The 24,948-nt window shown below is 46.2% G+C and overlaps 1 protein-coding gene across 1 annotated transcript in view; it reads right to left on the bottom strand.

The window, feature by feature from the left end:
• The window catches only part of DNAH5 (dynein axonemal heavy chain 5), a 640,276-nt gene that overhangs the window by 116,374 nt on the left and 498,954 nt on the right, over positions 1–24,948 (bottom strand). The window contains 4 exon segments of the mRNA XM_029590044.1: positions 209–319; positions 321–392; positions 13,948–14,103; positions 15,733–16,049. Of these exon segments, the coding sequence (XP_029445904.1) occupies positions 209–319; positions 321–392; positions 13,948–14,103; positions 15,733–16,049 (656 nt within the window).

A 24,948-nucleotide genomic window follows, 5' to 3' on the forward strand; every position in this document is an offset into this window, starting at 1 on the left:
GTGGCTGCGCATCCAGTTAGTTTTAGAGCAGTGAGGCATTTCAGTTCAGAGATTTATCCTACAGCCTTGTGCAGCTCTGTGTTGGCTTGCTGGAAGTCATCACTGGTGTGAAGTGAATCGAGAAGAACCAACAAAATGCTTTGAGATCCTAATGATCTAAGCACACTTTCCATAGCCTATAGGACAATGCTGACTGGAAGCCACTTACCTGTTTCTCAGTGAGAATGACTCTCCCCAGTAACTGGTCCTCAAGGCCCTTCATGGTGACAGTGAAGTCAATGATGGAGGTGCGAGCACTGATCTCAGGGGTGTATGCAGGGGTTTGGCAGCTTTGTGGTAATGTAGAGCCTGAAACCATTCATGACATCCACTTCCTTATCACCAACCTTAACCTTATTTAATAAGCAAGAAAAGTGAATGGGAAAAATTAAAAAGAAAAAAAGCCAAACCACATTCCTTTTACACATATAGGATAAGGACAAATGGGATAAAGGGAGATATAAAATTTGTTCATATAACTCTTACAATGACATACTATAGCAGTGGTTTCCAAACCGGCCCTAGGACACCCCCAGACGTTCAGATTTCCAACTATCTGCAATGAATATGCATGAGATAAAATTGCAGGCAAATCTATGTCATGCATATTCATTGTGGATATCCTGAAAAAATGATTGTCTGGGGGTCCCCAAAGACAAGTTTGAAACAACTGGTAAAATTTCTCTTTCAAATATAGTGGGGTCTCTTTTAACTCAATTTTATGTTTTGTTCTAGTAAACTGTAACCTTGCCACTCCTCAAACTTCACAATAACAAATTGTCTTTATAGCAAATTTTTTAATAACTTTCCAGCCCTTTTACTATAAAGACTGACCACTGAAACAGGGAGCTAGGAAAAGCAGCATTGCTACTGCAGTGACATGATTTGAATGGGCTCTCTTACCCACTCCATATGCACAGTAAAACAATCTTCCAGAGTTAAAAATGAAAAACACAACTAATGCTCCTTAACCCTGCTAAAAGGGTAAGGAGAACCAAAAGTAACGCCATTGTTGGAAATTGGAATGGAATGATATATTTGTACATGTATAAGAGGCTATATTTATTTATTTTATTTCTTTCTTTCTTTATTTATTTTATTTAGCATTTTTATATACCGACGTTCTCGATACAAATATCAAATCAGGTCGGTTTACATAAAACAAAACAATCGCGGTGAGGCGCTACAATAAACGGAGTTTCAGAACATGAGAATAAACTTTATAAAATTTATAACTTTTTTATACCGATGTTCAGGTAACAGCAGGGCCGGTGCAAGGGGATTTGGCGCCCTAGGCGAGCCTTCTTCCTTGCGCCCCCCCCCCCCCCCGGTCTCGGCCCTGACTCCTACCTCATTCTCAATCACGCCCGCTGACTGGGGTTTTCTGGGTCGCGAGCAGATTGGGCACTGCTTGCGGCCCGCCAAATCTCCACTCCTCTTTGCCACCACTTGCGGCCCCATATGGCTCGCACCCAGTGGCGCACCAAGGGTCTCCAGCGCCCAGGGCCAATGCATTTGTGTGCCACAGAAAATCAGTGGCATCTCTAGACAGAAGAATTTGTTTTGGGTGGGGGGGGGGAGCCAAAATGACATTTCTTCATCACACCCACCTCTATAGCATGGATCCTGCTTTAAAATTGGTTATAAAAAAAAGTGTTGTTAAAAAAAGTCCAAAGGGTCCTCTGCATTATTTTAAAAAGCTGGCCAGTTTCACACTTCTAGTAAAACTACTATAAAATTATTTGATAGCCTCATTCAACTAATTCTATATGGATTATGAGAGTGAAGTCTGGAATATATAGGAAGGGACAGAATGTCAATACAAATCCTGCACCTCCAGTTCTGTATCTCTGTGCATCCACTGAAATTCCCCCAAACAATGGAGCTTGGATGTTTCCCTTACAGCTCATCATACTAAAAGATATTTTCAAATTCTGGTGTCACCTCACAGTAACAGCAGCACAAACACCTTCCACTGCCAGACACATTGTGAACTAACATAAAGCACCGCAAAAGAGACACCCAAAATCTATACTGCAATCCCATCATAACATAACAGTAATAACACCAAGGACTCAAACAACAATAACCCTACCTGTGAATAAGCAAGGATAAATATTACACTGGGTCCTAGAATACCAATACACCACCTACTGAGGAAACAAAACAAACCCAATTGCTATAGATCCCTATGCTAGCAGAATCTCTCATCATGGTCACACACACAGAGCAGAGACAGACCTTCACCAAATACAGAATACAAAATAAAGGAGCACAAATTAGAAAAAACTGAAATGGAAACCCCAAGAAGCCAGACTCTGTGTATTAGCAATGGAAAAACAGAACAACCATTCCTCATAAAACAAATAAAATCAAGAAACAAAGCATCAGTTATAATAGTAAAACCATACTAATAAAATATTTTAAAACTACTGATAAATAGAATTTCTATTAATTAAAATCATATACATTTTTTACAATTTCCCAAACACCAATAAAATATTTCAAAACAGTACATATATCAAATAACACCCAATAATTAAAACTAATAAGGATTTTAAAAAGCCCCTGCTGTCCATACATGGGAGCTCTTGATTTCCAGTCACCCTGATATTGTCGAGGATTAGGAGGTTATCCTCTCTCTCTCACACATACTCACATGTCCATTCTCTCTCACACATACACTGTCACATACATACACATTCATGCTCTTATACCCAACCATAACCTCTCGCTCTCTCAGACACTGACACACTCTCAGGGTGTAAGACACTCTCTTCCCCCCCCCCCCCACTCACACACACTCTTACTCCCCTGGATTTTCTCATACACACTCATGCTCTCACTGGCTCCCTCACATACACACAAACACACACTCCCAGGCAAGCTCCCACTCGTTCTCACACAGACACACACACACAGGCAAGCTCCTAGTCATTCTCACACTGAACCCCAGGCAGGCTCCCATTCATTTTCACACCACTCCCTCTCCATCCCCCAGGCATGCACACATTCATTCTCACACACACAGACCCCCAGGCAGGCACCAATTTATTCTCACACACACACATACACCACAAACAGGCAGGCACATATTCTCACACATACAAACCCCAGGAAGACACCCATACATTCTCATACACAGACACACCCTCAGGCAGGCACCCATGCATTCACACACATACACCGCCAGGCAGACTCCCATTCATACACATGCACACACTAAAGGCAGAGACCCCCTCTCTTTCTTTTGCCAGCAACCTCAGAGCCTCTCTCATCCCTCTGCTGCCACTGTCACTGCTGCTGTATGGCTATTGCGGAGGTGCTGATTGCTGCTATTGGCACTGAAGCCCATTCTGCTGCCTCCTCTGTGCAGGCCCCATGGGCTTCCAGTTCCTCTATGCTGATCTCGTACATTGTGAGATCCGCATAGAGAAAGTGCTACTCTTGCACATTCCCAAAGATTACATGTTCCAATCAGTAAAAAGTAATTTATTTCTTTTTACATTTGCTGTCTGATCTTAGTTTTCTAATCGGTTGGTCACAGGCTTTTTTTTTCCACCTTCCCTTTCTTATTTTTTTTGCCAATTCCTTTTATAACATATTTCTTTTCTCTCCATCTGTCTGCTTCCCTCAAACACACAGTCAGGTTCTCATTCTCACATGCTTTCTCTCTCTCACATACACAGGCATTCTCACATGCTGTCCCTCATACAATTATTTATACACAGTCTCTCTCTTGCACATCCTAACTCTCACTCCCACATGCTGTCTTGCTCAAGCACAGGTTCTCACTGTCACATGCTCTCTCTCATACAATCATTCCTACACACAGGCTCTCACTGTCACATGCTGACTCACACACACACACACAGGCTCTCTCTCACTCCCACATGCTGTCTTGCTCAAGCACAGGCTCTCACTATCACATGCTGTCTCTCACACACACAGAGGCTCTCCCATGCTGTCTCTGCAAACATTCAGGTCTTCACTCACACCCACACACACAGTCTCTCAACTCATCTCATACACGCACACATACACACTGTACAAACCCTCAGTCTCTCTCTCACCTCTGGGCCTCCTCTTCACGGGCCACTGCAGGATGGGCTCTGCAGCGGCCCCGGTCTTCTCGAGCCGCGCTGATCCTCTTCTGCACGTGGCTGATGCTCCTCCTCTTTCCTGCCCGCGCTGCTCCGGCCACATTTTTCTTCCGGGGCCGCGCGGGCAGGAAGGAGGAGAAGTTCCTGCATTGGCTGATGCTCCTCCTCTTTCCTGCCCGCGCGGCCCCGGCAACATTTTTCTTCCGGGGCCGCGCGGGCAGGAAGGAGGAGAAGTTCCTGCATTGGCTGATGCTCCTCCTCTTTCCTGCCCGCGCGGCCCCGGCAAACATTTTTCTTCCGGGGCCGCGCGGGCAGGAAGGAGGAGGAGGAGCACCAGCATGTTTAGACGCGACTGTACCACGGTCCTGCCGATCTTCTTGCTGTGTGTATCCGGCACACAGCATAGCAGTAGTTCACCGCTCAGCCGCCATTGGGATGATGTCCACCGGCGGCCATTGGCCATCAGCGGCTCGGCGCCCCCTAATGCTCAGCGCCCTAGGCGATCGCCTAGTTCGCCTAGTGCTTCCGCCGGCCCTGGGTAACAGAGTTACTTATCACTCCGGTTTACATTCCAACAGGCAATAATATAGTATAAGAGGATCTTAAAAAGTCCCTTCTTCATAAGGTATATACTGTATCTCAACAGACTCACAGCGGTAATGTCAGAAAGGAGGTATAGAGATGTTTCAGACACTCCCCATTTGGAGGTGTTTAACGATTCCGTGAGTGAATAAAACTCAAGGTACCCAGAGATGTCTGTGCTTTTTCTCTACAGGCAGTCCAAGACTCAAGGTTGGAGTCACAGGAAAGCAAGACAAGTGCTTTGAGCAGCAGTGAGGGGCACTGCGCAGGAATCTGGTGTGGATTCCTAGTGAAGGGGAATATTCTCCAGGCTCCTTGTTCCAGTGGAGATTGCACGCTTCCACTGGTGTTCAGTGGTCCAACTCCAGTGGAAGCATGTTCTGCTGCAGAAGAGGTTCTACTCTCAAGAGAGAGGAGACAGGAATTTCTTATAAAGTCTATGTCCAGTGGATTCTTCCAGGAGAAATCCCATAAGTGGGAGAGGATCTCATTCTGTGGAGGGTAACTGTCTGCACTTTCCAAGAAGAATGGGTAATCACCAGCTTTATTCAGGTACCCAAAAAAAGGGTGTTCCATATTTCAGGAGGTCTCTGAAGAATGGCCTGAGAGGGGCTGGAAATCAGAGGTAGCCCCAGCAGCAGTTGATGAATTGCTACCGTTGAATGGTGAATAAAATGGAAAATGTCATAATGCCTCTATCACTCCATGGTGAGACCACACTTTTGAGTATTGTGTACAATTCTGGTCACCGCATCTCAAAAAAGATATAGTTACACTGGAGAAGGTACAGAGAAGGGCGACCAAAATGATAAGAGGAATGGAACAGCTCCCCTATGAGGAAAGACTAAAGAGGTTAGGACTGTTCAACTTGGAGAAGAGATGGCTGAGGGGGGATATGATAGAGGTCTTTAAAATCATTAGAGGTCTAGAATGGGTAAATGTGAATCAGTTATTTACTCTTTCAGATAATAGGACTAGAGGGCATTCCACAGAGTTAGCAAGTAGCACATTTAAAACTAACGGGAGAAAATTCTTTTTCACTCAATGCACAATTAAACTCTGGAATTTGTTGCCAGGGGATGTGGTTAGTGCAGTTAGTGTAGCTGGGTTTAAAAAAGGGTGCATAAGTTCTTGGAGGAGAAGTCCATTATCTGCTATTAATCAAGTTGACTAAAGTGTGGATTTTTGAAGGCCCGTGAGCATAAAAAGCAGGGCCTTAATTGGAGCGGACTGGGAGGGAACTGGGGGAGACCTGATTGTGTCGCAGCGCCTATCGATGGAAAATTCGGCCCCCCAGTGTGTGCCACCCGTGCATGTGCGCTCGGATTTTAAAATCTGGTGCACATGTATGCACAGCCATCCAATTTTATAATATGCTTGCATTGGTGCGTGCATGTTATAAAACTGGTGCATCCATGTGCGTGCACCGGGAATTGCGCACACATGGACGCACGCGTGCTTCTTTGAAAATCGACCCCTTAGGGAATAGCCACTACTATTACTAGCATCAGTAGCATGGGATCTACTTGGTGTTTGGGTAATTGCCAGGTTCTTGTGGCCTGGTTTGGTCTCTGTTGGAAACGTTCCCAACTATGGCCAATCCAAGTCACAAGTATCTGGTAAGTACACATACACTACGTAGATCACATGCTACTATTGCTTATTAATTACCATCATAGCAGTTTATGGATTTATCCTCTATGAACTTATCCAAATCTTTTTTAAACCCAGTTAAACCAACTGCTGTAACCACATCCTCTGGCAATGAATTCCAGAGTTTAGCTATGCGCCGAGTGAAAAAGAATTTTCTTCGATTTGTTTTAAATGAGCTACTTGTGTCCCATCAAACCATGTCTATCTAAATGTTTTGTGATTTTATTCTTTATAACAGTTTCCATGATTTTTCCCATGGATGTAACACACAGGAACTTTGTTTTCTGCCAGTTGATCACTCTTCATCAATTGTCTTTAATTTTGGAACACCATCTTTTGGTGTGGATAGAGGAATTTTTCCTCTCTCGTTTATTTGTCCTCACCCTGTGAGCCCCAAAGGAATTGCTTCCCCCCATTGAAGAACCCCAGGGGTTGCAGTCGACTATCTAATACCCTGCAGTACCCTGATGTGCCCCTTTGTCCCTGCCTGGAGTGGAAAGGGGGTTTCATTTGCATAGCATTGCTTCAATAAGGCAGAAATTTTCAAAAGGATTTACATGCATAAAACTGGGTTTTACATACATAAATGCACTTTACATGCATAAAGGAAAATTGGTTCTTACCTGCTAATTTTCGTTCCTGTAGTACCACAGATCAATTCAGGCTCCTGGGTTTTGCCTCCCCTCCAGCAGATGGAGACAGAGAAAGCTTTGACTGACTCTGCCCTATACCCTGAGATGCCACCTGCAGTCCGTCAGTATTATGTAGAAACATAGAAACATAGAAATGACGGCAGAAGAAGACCAAACGGTCCATCCAGTCTGCCCAGCAAGGTTTCACACTTTTTTTTTCATACTTTTGTTAATCTTGTCCCTTTAAATAACATTTTTAGTTCTATTTCCCTTCCACCCCTGCTATTGTAGATAGCAGTGCTGGAGCTGCATCTGAGAGAAGTATCCAGCTAATTGGTTTGGGGTAGTAACCGCTGTAATAAGCAAGCTACTCCCATGCTTGTTTATCCAGCCTGTGAATTCAGTCTTTGTTGGTTGTTTGAATATAAATCCTCCTTTCTTCATTCCCCCTGCCACTGAAGCAGTGAGCTGCACTGGATATGTATTCTAAGTGAAGTATCAGGCTTGATTTGGGGTAGTAATCGCCGTAACAAGCAAGCTACACCCATGCTTATTTGTTTTACCTAGACTATGTAATTCAGTCCTTGTTGGTAGATGTCTGAATATAAAACATATTTTCTTCATTCCCCCTGCTGTTGAAGCAGAGAGCTATGCTGGATATGCATTGAAAGTGAAGTATCAGGCATTTTTGGTATGGGGTAGTAACCGCCGTAACAAGCAAGCTACTCCCCTGCTTTTATGTGGATGCAAAATCCTTGTTTCCACATTTCCTCTTGTCATTGAAGCATAGAGCAATGTTGGAATCGCATTAACCGTGTGTATGTTTATTGAATAAGGATATTCATCTCCAGGTAGTAGCCGTCATTCCCGCAAGCCACCCCCATGTCTCTTCTCTTCATTCACATCCTCTAGACTTTATTGATCCACAGTATTTATCCCATGCCCCTTTGAAATCCTTCACAGTTTTGGTCTTCACCACTTCCTCCAGAAGGGTGTTCCAGGCATCCACCACTCTCTCCATGAAAAAATACTTCCTGACATTGGTTCTAAGTCTTCCTCCCTGGAGTTTTAAATCGATATTAAACGATATCAAAGCAGAAGTTCCCAAACATAACTAGCTAACTAAATTTCATTGGAACCACAGTCCACCCGGGTTAGAAATGAATCCCTGCAACTCACGAACCCTAAGTGGAAGCAGAATCCCGAAGAACCATCAATAATGAAAAAGAACAGTGAACACAGTCAGCACTTATTTGCATTTGTACACCAAAACGGTGATTGAGCGGACTCTCCGAAAATCTTTACACAGAAATGGGCGGGACTCTGGACTGATCCATGGTACTACAGGAACAAAAATTAGCAGATAAGAACCAATTTTCCTTTCCCTGTATGTATCCGGATCAGTCCAGACTGCTGGAATGTACCAGAGCTGCTTTACTCGGGGTGGGACCCAGAAAGTTCCGCTCAGAGAACACCCTCTCCAAAGGCCACTGAGCTCGGAGCCTGGACATCCAATCGGTAATGACGAGCAAAGGTATGTAACGACTTCCAAGTCGCCATCCTACAAATCTCCTGTGGAGAAACTTGCTGACACTCAGCCCACGATGTCGCTTGTGACCAAGTAGAATGAGCTCTCAAGCCTACCGGGAGAGCCCGACGAGCAAGAAGATAGGCCGACCCAATGGCCTTCTTCAACCACCGAGCAATCGTGGCCCGGGATACCTTATGACTTCTTTGAGAACCACTCCATAGCACAAACAAATGATCCGACATATGGAAACTATTGATGACCTCTAGATAACGCAACAGCACGTGTCGCACATCTAACCTCCTGAGGTCCTTGGAAGAGGGATCCGAACGGTTGAATCAGAAAAAGCCGGAAGTTCCACGGTCTGATTCAGATGAAAGGAAGAAACCACCTTTGGTAGAAAGGCAGGCATAGTCCTCAAAGAAACTGCCTTCAACGTAAGATCTTTCAAAGACACTTGTTTGAGAGGTTCAAAGGGCGTGGCGTACAGGGCCTTGAGAACCAAGTTCAAACTCCAGAAAGGGCAAGGGTTTCTAAACGGAGGGCGCAAATGCTTCGCTCCCCAGAGAAATCGCGCTACATCCGGATGCGCCGCTAAGGACACTCCATGTAACTTACCTTGAAAACAACCAAGAGCTGCCACCTGAACCCGTAAGGAACTACAGGACAACCCTTTTGCCAAGCCAGCTTGCAAAAAAGACAAGATATTGGATACCGAAATCCACACCGGATCTAATTGGTGATCCACACACCAAGACTCAAAAATTCTCCACTCTTACATATGCCAGGGAGGTGGAGGGCTTACACAAACGCAGAAGAATAGCCACCACCGTGTCTGAATAACCCTTGTTCTTTAACCGGTGCCTCTCAAAAGCCATGCCATTAGACAAAAGCGCTCAACCTCTTCCAAACGGGATCCTGACAGAGAAGGTACGGCAGATCCCAAAATCGTAGGGAGCCGTCCACCGCCAGACTGACCAAATCCACAAACCATGGGCATTGTGGCCACTCAGGCACCACTATAACGACTTCCGCCTGGTGAGCTTCTATCCGCCTCAGTACTTTGCTGATCAGAGGCCAGGGTGGAAACAGTAAAGAAGAATGTCCTTCGGCCAGGGAACCACCAGAGCATCCACCCCTTCCGCTCCCCATTCTCGCTTGCGACTGTAGAACCGAGGGGCCTTGGAATTCTGAAACGTTGCCATGAGGTCCACCACCTGTTGCATATCCGCTGAAAGGCTTCTTTGCACAACTCCCACTCCCCTGGGTTGAGACAATGATGACTGAGAAAGTCGGCCTAAACGTTGTCGACCCCGGCAATGTGAGAGCCTGCTATGCTGAGCAGATGCTGCTCTGCCCAGCTTATCAGTTGCTGCGCCTCCCACGCCACTGGTTGTCTCCTGGTTCCTCCCTGGCGGTTGATATATGCCACCATGGTCGCATTGTCAGAGAGAACCCTGTCTGACTTTCCCTGAAGGAGGGGCTGAAGAGCCTGCAACGCCAACCGCACAGCCCTAGTCTCCAGTCGATTGATCGACCACCGCGCCTCTTCCCTGGACCACTGGCCTTGGACCAATGTCTCCTGACATACTGCTCCCCAGTCAGAAAGACTGGCATCCATGGTGACCACTGTCCAATTGGGAACTTCCAGAGGTACCCCACGCTGCAAATTGTCCGCCAGTAACCATCAATCCAGACTGGACCAAGCCTCCTCCGTAAGGGGGAGGGGAAGACAGTATTGTTCAGAAACTGGGCTCCAGCGGGAAAGCAATGTGGACTGTAGAGGCCTCATATGTGCAAAGGCCCAGGAAACCAACTCCAGAGTGGATGTCATCGAGCTGAGGACTCACAAATAATCCCATACACGTGGTATAGGAGTGGACAACAAATCTCAGCCCTGTGCGGTGTTCAGGAAGAAACACCCTCCCCTGAAGAGTGTAGAATAGGGTGCCCAGGAATTCCAGTGACTGGGAGGGAGCCAGGTGGCTCTTGTCTACGTTGATCATCCAACCTAGGGACTGAAAGAGATCGATGATTCTGCGAAACGTTGAGCAGCAGAGAGACTCCGACATCGCCCGAATCAACCAGTCGTCCAGATATGGGTGAACCAACAGACCTTCCTTTCTGAGTTGTGCCGCTACAACCACCATCACCTTGGTAAAAGTTCTGGGAGCCGTGGCCAGCCCGAACGGGAGAGCTCAAAATTGAAAAAGCTGTCTCAAAATGCAAAATCTCAGAAACTTCTGATGATCAGGGCAGATGCAGATATGAAGGTAGACCTCGGTCAAGTCCAGGGACGCAAGAAACTCCCCCTTGTGCACCGAGGCAATGATCGATCTGAGGGTCTCCATGCGAAACCTGGGGATTTGGAGACAACGGTTGACTTTTTTGAGGTCAAGAATGGGCCGAAACACCCCCTCCTTTTTGGGCACCACAAAGTAAATTGTGTAACAACCTCTCCGCTGTTCCGATCGAGGGACCAGAATGATGGCTCCAAGATCGGTCAGACACTGCAGGGTATCCCGCACTGCTTGACGCTTTTCTTGGTAGGAACACGGAGAGACGAGAAACACGTCTCGTAGCCTCCAAACAAAATCTAAAGAGTAACCTTGACTTATCACCTTGAGAACCCACTGGTCTGAAGTCCATTTGGTCCATTCCCCATAGAACAGAGACAATCTGCCTCCTACCACTGGAACCAGAGAATGGTCCGGCCCCATGTCATTGGGTCAATTTAGCTCCCTCGGCTGCTTGAGGGTTCCCCAGTCTTCCAAAACGGCAGCCACGAAAGGACTGAGACCAAGACTGCTATCTGACCGAAGATTGTCTCGCCGGACGACCAGAGGGATGAGAAGATCAGAACCTCTGATCTGACCGAAAACGGGCGCGTGAAGAGAAGGAGCTCCAAGCCCTGGGTCGATCCTCTTCTCCCCTAAGGACTGTATCATATCCTCCAAGTCCTTTCTAAAGAACAATTTACCCTTAAAGGGCAGAGATCCCAAATGAGCCTTAGAGGATACATCTGCTGACCAATTTCTCAACCAGAGGAGCCTATGAGCCGAAACCGCCGACACCGCCGACACCATTGATCGAGCTGAAGTCTGCAGGAGATCATATAAAGCATCTGCACTGTAGGCCACTACCGCCTCTAAGTGCCCGGCCCGTACCACCTCTTCGTCTGAGAGTGAAGAATTGCTCTGTAAAGACTGTACCCAACGAAGTCCTGCTCGCAAGGCAAAGCTGCTGCACATGGCAGCCTGCACTCCCAGGGCAGACACCTCAAAGATTCGTTTGAGCTGCACCTCCAACTTATGGTCCTAAGGGCCGTGGCTCCCGTCACCGGAATAGTTGCCTTTTTAGTGACTGCCGACACAGCAACATCTACCTTAGGGAGCTTCAAGACCTCCAAAGTATCCTCCAGTAACAGATACAGTTTGTCCATTGCTTTGCTGACCTTCAGGCCCAAGTCAAAGGTGTCCCACTCTCGGTACAGGAGGTCGGTGACCGAAAGATGGAAGGGAAATGATGTCGTTGGTCCCCTGAGCCCCACCATTACCAGATCTATATCTCCCATCCATGAGTCCTTCTGTAGGGTCGCAATGCCCAATTCCGCTAAGATTGCCGGGATAAGGGGACTAAGCTCATCCCTCCGAATAATACGGAGCAACTTGGGGTCATCCCCGTCCGCCATGTGAGGAGTAGAACCACTCTCCTGACCAGGATCCCCCCCCCGAGATCCGGATCCGGCGAGGGCTTATCCCAGGGATCTGGCTGGTTCTGGTCAGAGTCCTCTGAGGTAGTATCCTGAGAGTGGCCCAGACCATACCTCAGGGGATGCTTTGGAACTGGACAGGAGCCCAGATCAAATAGCCTTGAGCATTTGGATAGCCGGGCCTCCAGGTCCTGCATAGAACTACTCCCCTGGCGTCTCCTACGCCCCTTCTGTGACTTATAGGCCTTGTGAAGGAACCTGATAAAGTCCGCAGAGAAAGATGAAGAGAAGGAGGAGTCTGAGGCCTCCTCGAGGCCATCCTCTCCTGTGTCTATCGCCCCTGCCCAATGCATGCCACCCCCAGGGACTGCCTGCTATGGGGACAAGGGAGGGGGATATGACGCTCCCTGCATGGCCTGCTGAGTTGCCGCGCGAATGGTGCCTAAGATGGCCTCCGTTCCTGCGCTTAGCTTGAATGGGTCCGGAGGAGGAGAGCTGATGCGCCGAGATTTAGCTGAGGCACGAGCCGGCCGAATCTCCACCTTAGCGGCTGAAACTGACATGCCCTCCCCCCGGGGAGGCACGCGGTGCAGTGACCATCCTGGGAGAGCCACGCGCGCACACGTCCCCACACATGCGGCAGACTGCGCCACGCGGCATCGGTGAATTGGCGCGGGAGAGAAAAAAGATGAGAAAAAAAATCTACCTCGTCGGCAAAGATTAACAAGCTTCTCCCCTGCCGCGGAGTGACAAAAAACGGCGCTGCCGAGCACTACCTTCGCAACAAACTGCAAGTGCTTCTCTCAGGTTTTTTTTTTTTTTACCTGACTGCTCAGCGGGTCCTGCACTGAATAGGGTACGTGAGCCCGGCTCTCTGGTATCACCCCATCCAGGAGTGGTTGCTAGGTCCTCAACCTCCCCAACTCTGGTGGCCTCAAGAACCAGGGGGAGATGGTCCCCTCAGGACCTAACCACCCCCTGGGAGGCAGTGAAATGTCTGTTGAGAAGATTTAGTCACACTTTACTTCTGGGTTTTTGTTTATTTTTATTTAAAGGGCCAGTCCTGACCTACGAGCCCCAGACTAATCCTCATACAACACTACCTCTCTCTTTCTTTTCAAAACCAGCTACCACAGACTGCAGGATTTTGCACCTCCACCATCTGCTGGAGACAGAGAAATACTGACGCGTTGCAGGTGGCACCTCAGGGTATAGGGCAGAGTCAGTCAAAGCTTTCTTTGTCTCCATCTGCTGGAGGGGAGGCAAAACCCAGGAGTCTGGACTGATCCGGGTACGTACAGGGAATGGACTTTTGAAAATTGTTACTTTTGCATACGTAACTCTTTAAAATTCACTCCATAAGACTGTATTGTCAAAAGGTTTTACATGTGTAAATGCACTTTTGAAAACTGCTATGATACACTGTATTCTTTTTGTACAGAACTCCTTTGAAAATTGCCTCCTTAGACAGCACTGCAGCAGCTGAGTGGCTTACATTATGCCAGGTGTTGTGTACATTATTGCTGTCTTCCCGCACACTAAAGATTGCCTGCCAAATTCATACAGGATCAAGAGAATCAAATGCAGTCAAACCACCATGTACGATCTGGACAAAACCCTTCACATAAAACAGGTGTGACGGGATTCAACAGTTTATACCCTGATATTGGGCTCTATACTTTTATATTGGCCTCCTACCTTATAAGTGGAACCTGTTTTGATGAAATTCTTCTCTAACACACCATCCAGTGCTGGGTCTAGCTCCTCCCCAACATCTTCAATCAGCAGCGGCCTTCCTAGAGAAAGGCTGTCCTCTAAATGATTTCTGAAGTACTTATGGTTCAGAGATGTAATCTGGTGAAACAAGCACAAAAAGATCATTTTATTCTGAGATGCAGGAATAGAAACAAAATACTGGCAGAACAAGCAACTACCTAGTTTAGCACAGTATTTAGGAGATAGTAAAATGCTAACATATCAGTACAGGGAACAAATTAAAAGAACTCTCCTTGGAGACAAAGAAAGATAGGGGCTAGGGCGAGAGGAGATACGGCGAATGAAAAAGAAAAACAATATTAAATCAGATGAAAGGAGACTCCAGAAATAGGAAATAAATACAGGAGCATTGTGGGAATAAGACAGAATAGGAGAAAATGCCATATTTCCAATTTATTTATATGTAACTTTACATAAATGTAAAATTTCCTAGATTACAGGACAATATTCGTTTTAAAGTTAGGACTATGAATTGTATTGGCAGCAGTTTCACCTCAAGTTGCCTCCCATAAGTACCCCTTTTATTAAGATTTTCATTCTTATAAAAGCTGTTCTGGGTTGAAAGGTCTATCATAGCATGTAGCACCCTGCATTTTCTGGGACGGGCTTTAACCAGATCCCTACTTTTATGACAAAAATCCCAGAAAACAAAACCTTTTATTGCCACCTGGAAGCCTGTACTCCAGTGATACAGGCAAGCATCGAACAAAAGATGTCTGTATAAATTGCACTCTGTAGGACTCCTCCCTTACTACTAGTTGAAATGGGGCTATCTAGCTTGAGTACAATCACCAACCTTCTCCTGGATTTGGAATACACAAGTCTGAGGATACGTCTGGTCTCACCAAGTCAGAAAGACAAGAAAATTAACTCAAGGTCAGAGTTTTTATACTTCAGACCTATAAATACCATGGACTAACAATGTCTATTATAGACAAAATGGAATGGAGGAGTAGCCTAGTTCTAAAGCAGCAGGCCACAAACCAGGGAAGCCAAGATTCAAATCCCAATACCACTCCTTGTAACCTTGAGCAAATCACTTTACCTTCCATTGTCTCAGATACAAACTAGATTGTGAGCCCTCAGTGGATAGATAAATACCAACAGTACCTGAATGTAATCCACTTTGAAGTGCTGAAAGCAGAATATAAATAATAAAATACCAAAAACTGTGTTCCATGTGGCTCTTGCTCCTTTTCTCCTTTGGTTCCTGCCCCAGTGCACTGCACAGCACTGCGTGACGTGGTGTAGAGTAGTACATGCTGGGGAAGTCTTTAAACCCTGCAGCTAGCTTGCGGATTCAGCGGGCACTTTGTACCTAAAGGGATGCAAGCAGATTTTCAAGGGGAAACTCGCCCGACAAAGTTTCCCGTTGAAAATTTGGGACCAGTCCATGTCATGATTACTTCCAGTCCCTTGGTCTTGGCACCCGCTTTAAAGCAGGTGCAAAGCTTGCACCATAAATCACACGCAAGGATTTCGAAAACAAACTTCCCGTGCATTTCCTGCCACTTCCAGCCCCACCCCTTTGTGGTGAGGGTGAAAGTGAAATGGTGCAGTTACTTTTATCTGCGGGGGGGGGGGCGACAATTTTCAATCAAGGATTTTACCCAGTTAACCTGATAAAATTGTGTAAAAATTGCACTACCCGTGCTAACAACAAAGCAATTACCTCAGGTTCCAGGGCAATGCCCATAGACCCCTTACCTGAAGTTCATTTCTGCCTTCTTTATTTTTAATCCAGATCTTTCCCTGAGTCTGTGGGTCAATCAACAAAGGGTAACGAGAGGCTTTGGTGACAATAATCCCATTCTGAATGGAGAGGTCATCATTTGGCAGCCCCTGCAGGTTCCATTCGCTAATGGTCGGGGCATCAATCAACATCTCCGTGAGGTTCAAATTGCCACCCAATGGGATTTTCCGGGTTTTCATTTCTTTCTTCCAGTCCGTCAGCAAAAGATTGCGGAACTCTTGGTTAAAGGGTCCAGAATATGACAGAAAAGCTGTAGCTAGTAACACGTCCCCTGAAAGAAATGACAGCGGTTGCTGCAAGGAGTGAATTTTTGTAAATTCCTGTCAGTGCATGCAAGATAAGAGTCTACTAGCATTTCAGGAACTAAACAGTTCCAGACTCACTCAGGTGGAGATCTAAACTGTGTTTCAATCTTCCTTTTAGACTTGTTTGTAGGGATAAGTGTTAGAGATTTGTGGCACAAGAGAGTTAGTATACATAAGAGAATGCTTTCCAAAGGAAAACAAGCCATAGCGGTTTCTTCTTTGCGACAGGAATAAAACAGCACTGTTTTTATTAACAAAGTAAAATGGAGCTTGAAAGCAAGCACCAGCTCAACTCACGCAGAAAGCAAGAAGTATGTACATATCCTGCAATACAGAATCCCTAGTAGCTCAAAACAGTTCAGTACTAGCTAACTCAATACAGTCAAGAACAGAGAGATGAAAAATGTTTCCAACAGCATACATTTATTGGATGTCAGAACCCAGCTTACCACAAAACAGTGCAGCACCATCAGCCTTACTGTTAATAAGATTGCTGGCAGTGACAAAGCCACAGGTGGGTCTGGGTGGGCTGTGGCCCATCCTCTTTGGGCTCAGTCTCACCTAATCAGTAATGACTAGAGCCCCAAGAAGACAGGCCCTATCACAGGGCCACTGCTGACAGGTCTGGTTCTGCTGGGTGTACACAATTGGGAGTGGCAGCCAAAGAGAGGAGGAGGCCTGCGCCGATAGACCCCACCCCACCAGCATCTGAAAAGAGGAGGAGGTCCGGGAGGCCACCAGTAGACACCATCCCACCGGCGGTCGAAAAAAAAAAGAGAAACTTAATAGAAGGGAGCCTGTTCTCCTGCTCCTCCTTGTGTGTCAACCCTGAGGCATCCAAAACACATGCAGCTAGCTGGTGCTCTATGCTGAACTCGCAATGCATGAGGTCAGCATAGGAAGTGCTAAGCCCCTTGAGTTTTGAATAGCGCAGGACCAGCACACAAGGAGGAATAACAGAACGGGCTCCCCCCTTCTGCTTCCAATGGGGATTCTGCCTGGGTTTTGTGTTTGTGTGTGTGTGCAAGTGTGAATGGGAGCCTATCTTAGCTGTGTGTGTGTGAATGAATGGGAACCAGCCTGAAGGAGTGTGTTTGGGTAAATGGAAGCCTGCCTCGGGATATGTTTGTGTGAATGGGAGTCTGTCTGGGGGGGGGGGGGAGTTGTAAATGGTAGCCTGCCTGGGTGTCTATGTGTGTGAGAGAAAGCACGTGGGTATGAGAGCCTGTGTGTGTGTGAGAAAGAGAGAGAGCATTTGAGTATGAGAGCCTGTGTGTGTGTGTGTGTGTATGTATGTATGAGAGAGAGCATGTGGGAGTGAGAGCTTGTGTGTGTGTGTGCAAGTGTATGTGTGAGAAAGAGAGAGCATTTGGGAATTGGAGCCTGTGTGTTTGTGTGGGAATATGAACCTGCATATGAGCGAGCATGTAAGAGTGAGAGCCTGTGTGTGTTTGTAAGGGGGAATGGGAGCATCCATGTGAGAGATAGCATATGAGAGAGGAGTGTGTTTGTGTAGGAATAGCAGCCTGCATGTGAGAGAGAACATGTGAGAGTGAGAGTCTGTGTGTGTGTGTGTGTGTAGGAATGTGAACCTGTATGTGAGAGAGCATGTAAAGGTGAGAGCCTGTGTTTGTTTGAAGGGGGAATAGGAGCCTGTGAGTGAGAGAGAGCGCATGTAAAAGTGAACACCTGTGTATTTATGGGAGTAGGAACTTGGGTGTAACTGTATATGAAAGTGAGAGTCTGTGTGTGGGAGTGGGAGCCTATGTGTGAGTTGTGATGGAGCATATATGGGTGGAAGAAGCAGCCTGCATGTGAGAGAAAGCATGTAAAAGTTGGAGTCTCTGTGTGTGTTGGGGGGGGGGAAGTGGCATCCTGCTTGTGAGAACATGTGTGTTTATGTGTATATGTGCATTTGGGAATGGAAGCCTGCATGTGAGAAACAGCATGTAAGAGCAGGAGTATGTATGCGTGAGAATGGAAGCTTGCATGTAAGAGAGAGAGCATGTGAAAGTGAGAGCGACAGCCTTTGTGTGTGTGTGCAGGAATGTGAACCTGCATGTGAAAGGGCATGTAAGAGAGAGAGCCTATGTATATGTGGAGGGAGGAAACGAAGCCTCTGTGTGAGAGAGAGCACATGAAAGTGAGAGCGGGAGCCTGTGTGTGTGTGTGTGTGTTTGTGGGAATGGGAGCATGCCTGTGTGTGAGAGAGAGCATGTGAGAGTGAAAGTGAGAGCCTGTGTATGTGTGCATGGGAGTGGGAACCTGCATATGAGAGAGCACGTATAAAAGTGAGAGTCTGCATGTGAGAGAGGAAGTGCATAAGAGTGGGAACCTGGGAGAGAGAGAGTATATGGGAATGGAAGCATGGTGTATGTGAGAGAGATCATGCAAGAGTGGGAGCCTGCGTGAGAGAAAGCATGTATGTGAGGGAGCACATGTGAGAGCTCATGTGTGTGAATGAAGCAAAATGGAAAGAAGACAGCAAGTGAGAAAAGAAATAATAAGAATAAAAGAGACCCTGAAAAAGGAATTAGGAAAAGACAGAAACATGTAAAAAAGAGACTGGAACCAACTAATTAGAAACATAAGATCAGATATTAAAGGTAAAAAAAATATTTTGACTTTCAGTGATTGAAATATGCCATCTTTGGGAATGTGCATGTCTTATATATTTGTATTTTGCTTTTTCTTCAGTACTCCAGTGTCCACAGGGTCTGGTTTCTTGGGCTTTCCATTTCAGTTTTGTCTGCATGTTTGTTTCTAATTTGTAGTCCCTTATTCTGTATTAGGTAAGGGTCTATCTGTGTTGCACATGTGTGACAGAGCTGCAGTATTTTGGCTAGCATGTAGTTTCTCTGTAAGGATTTGTGGCAATCTGGCTTGTTCTGTTTGCACAGTAGGTGGTGTATTAGTGTTCTAGGATCTGGTTTGTTTGCCGTGCTGTCTTTTCATAGATACGGTTGCTGCTGATACAGTCCTGAGAGTTACTGCCGTTATGGTGTAGTATGGCAAGATTCTAGGAGGGTTGTTTGTTGCTTTTTTGTGTGTAGGGGTTTGTGTTACTTCACAAAGTGTTTGGTAGTAGAGTGAATTTGTTTTGCTGTCACTAAGGTGACACAAGAATTTGAAATTTTTTTTCTCATAGTTCTGTTCTGCACCTGTTGCAAATCTTAAGTTGTTATGATTAATATGATTATTGCTGTATTTTTGTAGTTATGGTGTTCTCTGCATTTCTGGAAAGAGGCTTCATAAAAGAATGCATTATTTCTTTAATTTCTTGATTGGATATGATATTTATGCTAAGTATTCTTTGTTTACTTTTTACATGACATTGCTGGGTATTTATAAATTGCAATAAATATAAAATTAATACAGATTAACAAGGAATTTTTAATATTGGTAAGTGCTTGAAATAATAGAATTAAAATATTTTAAAGCATCACTTATGATGGCTGTTGCAGACTACTTAGAAATGCATTATTGGGTACACTCTAAGGCAATATTTGTTCATAAGAGTACAACTAGTAGGGCCTAGTCCTGTATGTCTGTTATAGACCTGCTCCCCAGAGGGGAGGAGTTAGCAATCTGTTATGAATCTGGCTGCTGGATACTCCCGTTGAAGAAGGAGTTAACAATCTGTTAGCGATCACCCCCGCCAGGGGAAGCGGAGTTAGCCTCTGATATGGATCTTGCTAAGGAGTAGCAATCTGTTAGTGCTCTGCTCTTCCAGAGGGAAGGAGTAGCAACTGTTATGCTTTGTTCTTGTAGAAAGATGAACCAGCAACCTGTATGATTCCCACGGGGACATAGCTATCTGATATGGATCAGCTTCCGCAGAGAGAGGAGTAATGGTCTGATGTGGGTTGGCTCCCACAGAGTGGCAGATGATAATACCGCTCTATTAGTGTAGAAGTAACACTTAGTAGAAATAGTGAATCCCTGGGCCGATGGCAGATGACTGCGCCCTCAAGTGGAGATCCTGAGAGGGACCACCGGCTATGCTGGAGTATTGAGACAAACACAGATAGTTCTTTATTAGACTGGAAGTAGAACCACCAGAGGGGGCAGTAGTGAGTTGATATGCCCGGCAGGGCTGAAGTCCCTCTGATACTGGAACTACGATCTCTGAGTTGCTGAGCTGTAAGGAGAGACTATAGGTCGTGAGTAGACAGAGTATGCTGGGCATAACCAGTGGTAAATGATACACTCACAATTGTAGATCTCTGTAGTGTCTTAAGAACATAAGAAAATGCCATACTGGGTCAGACCAAGGGTCCATCAAGCCCAGCATCCTGTTTCCAACAGTGGACAATCCAGGCCATAAGAACCTGGCAAGTACCCAAAAACTAAGCCTAGTCCATGTTACTGTTGCTAATAATAGCGGTGGTTATTATATGTCAACTTAATTAATAGCAGGTAATGACTTCTCGTCCAAGAACTTATCCAATCCTTTTTTAAACACAGCTATACTAACTGCACTAACCACATCCTCTGGCAACAAATTCCAGTTTAATTGTGCGTTGAGTGAAAAAGAACTTTCTCCGATTAGTTTTTAAATGTGCTACATGCTAACTTCATGGAGTGCCCCCTAGTCTTTCTATTATCCGAAAGAGTAAAAAACCGATTCACGTCTAGCCGTTCTAGACCTCTCATGATTTTAAACACCTCTATCATATCCCTCCTCAGCCGTCTCTTCTCCAAGCTGAAAAGTCCTAACCTCTTTAGTCTTTCCTCATAGGGGAGCTGTTCCATTCCCTTTATCATTTTGGTAGCCTTTCTCTGTACCTTCTCCATCGCAATTATATCTTTTTTGAGATGCGGCGACCAGAATTGTACACAATATTCAAGGTGTGGTCTCACCATGGAGCGATACAGAGGCATTATGACATTTTCTGTTTTATTCACCATTCCCTTTCTAATAATTCCCAACATTCTGTTTGCTTTTTTGACTGCCGCAGCATACTGAACTGACAATTTCAATGTGTTATCCACTATGACGCCTATATCTCTTTCTTGGGTAGTAGCACCTAATATGGAACCTAACATTGTGTAACTATAGCATGGGTTATTTTTCCCTATATGCATCACCTTGCACTTGTCCACATTAAATTTCATCTGCCATTTAGATGCCCAATTTTCCAGCCTCACAAGGTCTTCCTGCAATTTATCACAATCTGCTTGTGATTTAACTACTCTGAACAACTTTGTATCATCTGCAAATTTGATTACCTCATTTGTCGTATTTCTTTCCAGATCATTTATAAATATATTGAAAAGTAAGGGTTCCAGTACAGATCCCTGAGGCACTCCACTGTCCACTCCCTTCCACTGAGAAAACTGTCCATTTAATCCTACTCTCTGTTTCCTGTCTTTTAGCCTGTTTGTAATCCACGAAAGGACATCACCATCTATCCCATGACTTTTTACTTTTCCTAGAAGCCTCTCATGAGGAACTTTGTCAAATGCCTCAGAAGGCATTTGTCTTTACTCACCATATAAATATTATACACTCACTACATAAATGTTTTCCATTATATGAGGTTGTTCAGTACTAAGTCTATGGCACAGGTCTCTGTGATTCAGGCCATCCCTGGCCTGACCCAGTGAATTACAGAGCAGCAAAAGGTATTAGAAACTTTGGCTAATGCCATAAATCAATTGAGTAATCGGCTGGACTATGCCTCCATGCCTGCCAAGCCAAACCCTGCTCCACATGCGTCACCGTTCCGGCCTCCAGTGCCCTTGCCGGCACCTCCTCATTTCGCAGGTGACCCCTTGTTGTGTAGGGGCTTTTTGAATCAGTGCAGCATGCACTTTTCCTTACAACCTGCATATTTCCCCGATGTAGTTTCCAAAACTACGTACATATTGTCCCTCCTGGACGGAAAAGCCTTGGCCTGGGCGTCACCCCTTTGGGAGCGAATGGACCTGATTGTCAACGACTTGCTGGGCTTCCTCACCCTATTCTGCTCCATATTTGAAGATCCCAGTCGCAAGACCATCGCCGGATCTGCCCTCCTGCAACTAAAACAAGGTGCCAGATCGCTGACCGACTATGTCATTGAGTTTAGGACTCTTTCCTCAGAATTACATTGGAACCTGGGCTGCCTGTGTGCCATATTCCTAAAAGGTCTAAGCTCACTCATCAAGGACGAATTAGCAACACGAGAGCTCCCTGAGGCCTTGGACTCCCTTATCGACCTCACCGGTCGCATTGATCGCCGTCTGCGTGAGCGGTCACACGAGGCTAGAGGATCCAAGAGAATGTCTTTGGGTATTCCACGCATTCGCCCTACAGCTACCACCCAGACTGTTCCTACACCCAGCACCGAGGAAGAGGAACAGATTACACTTTCGGATAATAGAAGGACTAGGGGAATCAGAGTAGTCCAAGTCCTGAAAAGACGGGAGTTCGATCGGCCGATTCAAGTGAAAGGCCGATACCACCTTCAGAAGAAAAGAAGGAACCGTCCTCAAGGAGACCCTGTATTCGTAATTCTAATAAAGGGCTCCCTGCAGAACCAAGCCTGTAGCTCAGACACCCGGCGAGCTAAGGAAATAGCCACGAGAAAAAAAACATTTAAGGTAAGATCCTTTAGCGTCGCCTGTTTTAAAGGTTCAAAAGGTGCCGCACATAGAACTCGGAGGACCAAATTTAAACTCCACGATGGACAAGGATTCCTGACTGAAGGATGTAGGTGTTTAGCCCCCTGAGAAACCGCGCCACATCCGGATGCACAGCCAAGGGCACACCTCGTATTTTACCATGGAAACAACCAAGGGCCGCTACTTGTACCCGCAAAGAGCTGCATGAAAGGCCTTTAACCAGGCCGGCTTGTAGGAAAGATAATATATCGGGCACCAGAGCTCGAGTAGGATCCACCTTGCGGTCTACACACCATAACTCAAAGACCTTCCACACTCTGACATAAGCTAAAGAAGTGGAGGTCTTCCTGGAACGCAAAAGGGTAGTGACGACCGCGTCCGAATAACCCTTGGTCTTCAGTCTTTGCCTCTCAAAAGCCATGCCGCTAGACAAAAGGAATCTGCCTCTTCCAAACAAATGGGCCCCTGACGCAGAAGATTTGGAAGGTCACGGAACCTCAGGGGCCCTTCCACTGTCAGGTTTATGAGATTCGCAAACAATGGATGCCTTGGCCATTCCGGAGCTACTAGGATTACTTCAGATGGATGAGTTTTGATGCGCCTCAACACTTTGCCGATGAGAGGCCACGGTGGAAACACATACAGAAGGATGTGCCTTGGCCAAGCAAGAACCAAAGCATCCACTCCTTCTGCCATTGGTTCCCGGTGCCGACTGAAGAAACGAGGAGCCTTTTCTGGAAGGTCACCATCAAATCAACACTCGGTGTGGACCACTTGCTGCAAATGAGATGGAATGCTTCCTCGGAGAGCTCCTACTCCTTGGATTAAGATGATGACTGAGAAAATCGGCTTGGACGTTGTCCACCTCTGCTATGTGAGAGGTTGCGATGCTGGCTAGGTGTTGCTCTGCCACTGGTCGACTCTTGGTTCCCACCTGGCAATTGATATAGGCCACTGCCATCGCATTGCTGTCGCATTGTCCGATAGAACTCTGATGGGCTTCCTCTGGAAAAGCGGGAGAAAGGTTTGTAGAGCTAACCACACTGCCCTGGTCTCCAGACAATTGATCAACCATTGGGATTTCTCCCCAGACCATTGGCCCTGCACCAACTTTCCTTAGCACACCATTCCCCAGCCGGAGAGACTGGCATCCGTGGTGACCACCGTCCAAGCAGGAACCTCCAAACTGACCCCCCGGTGCAAACTGTCTGAGAGGAGCAACCAATCGAGACTGGAACATGCAGAGTCCGTAAGAGGTAGTGGAAGATGAAATTGCTCGGATGCTGGGCTCCAGCGAGAGAGCAATGCTGACTGAAGCAGCCTCATATGAGCAAAGGCCCATGGGACCAGCTCCAAAGTAGAAGCCATCGATCCGAGGACCTGCAAATAGTCCCAAATTCTGGGAAGTCTGAGATAGCAAGTCCCGAACTTGACCTTGCAAACTGACGATTCGCTCCTCAGTGAGGAAGACCCTGTCTAGACATGTGTCGAACAGGGCTCCCAAGAACTCCAATGACTGAGAGGGTACCAATTGGCTCTTGGTCAAATTGACCACCCAACCCAGAGACCTCAGCAGCTGAAGAATCTGGTCCACTGCTGCACAACAAAGCGACTCCAACTTCACTCGAATCAGCCAATCGTCCAGATAGGGATGGACTAATAGGCCTTCCTTCCGAAGCTCCACTACTACCACGACCATAACCTTGGTAAAGATCCTTGATGCCGTTGCTAAGCCGAAAGGAAGAGCGCAGAACTGAAAATGGTGACCCAGTATGGAAAACCTGAGAAATTTCTGGTGAGCAGCTCAGATTCTGATGTGCAAATAAGCTTCCGTAAGATCCAGGGACGCCAGATACTCTCCCTTGTGTACTGATACAATGATCGATCGCAGGGTCTCCATGCGAAACCGTGGCACTCGAAGATATCTGTTGACCCTCTTCAGAATGAGGATGGGCCGGTACGTGCCTTCCTTCTTGGGCACCACGAAGTAAATGGAATAGCGGCCCCTTCGTCGCTCCTGGATTTTGCAGGAGTCTGAACTGATCCGGGTACATACAGGGAAAGAGATGTTTTGTATTTTGGTTTGAAATAGTTTGTGTTCTCACTTAGGTTTATACTGTTTTACTATGTGGTTTTTCATCATGTTTCCCCCTCTTGCTTTCCTTACACGTTTACCCTACTACACCTTTTAAACTGATTCTGTGTGTGATGCAGAGAGCAACCCTAGGGAGAAGGAGGGGAAAGGAAGGGAAGGGA

Source organism: Rhinatrema bivittatum, chromosome 2 (genome assembly GCF_901001135.1).
Source record: "Rhinatrema bivittatum chromosome 2, aRhiBiv1.1, whole genome shotgun sequence".
Lineage (NCBI taxonomy): Eukaryota > Metazoa > Chordata > Amphibia > Gymnophiona > Rhinatrematidae > Rhinatrema > Rhinatrema bivittatum.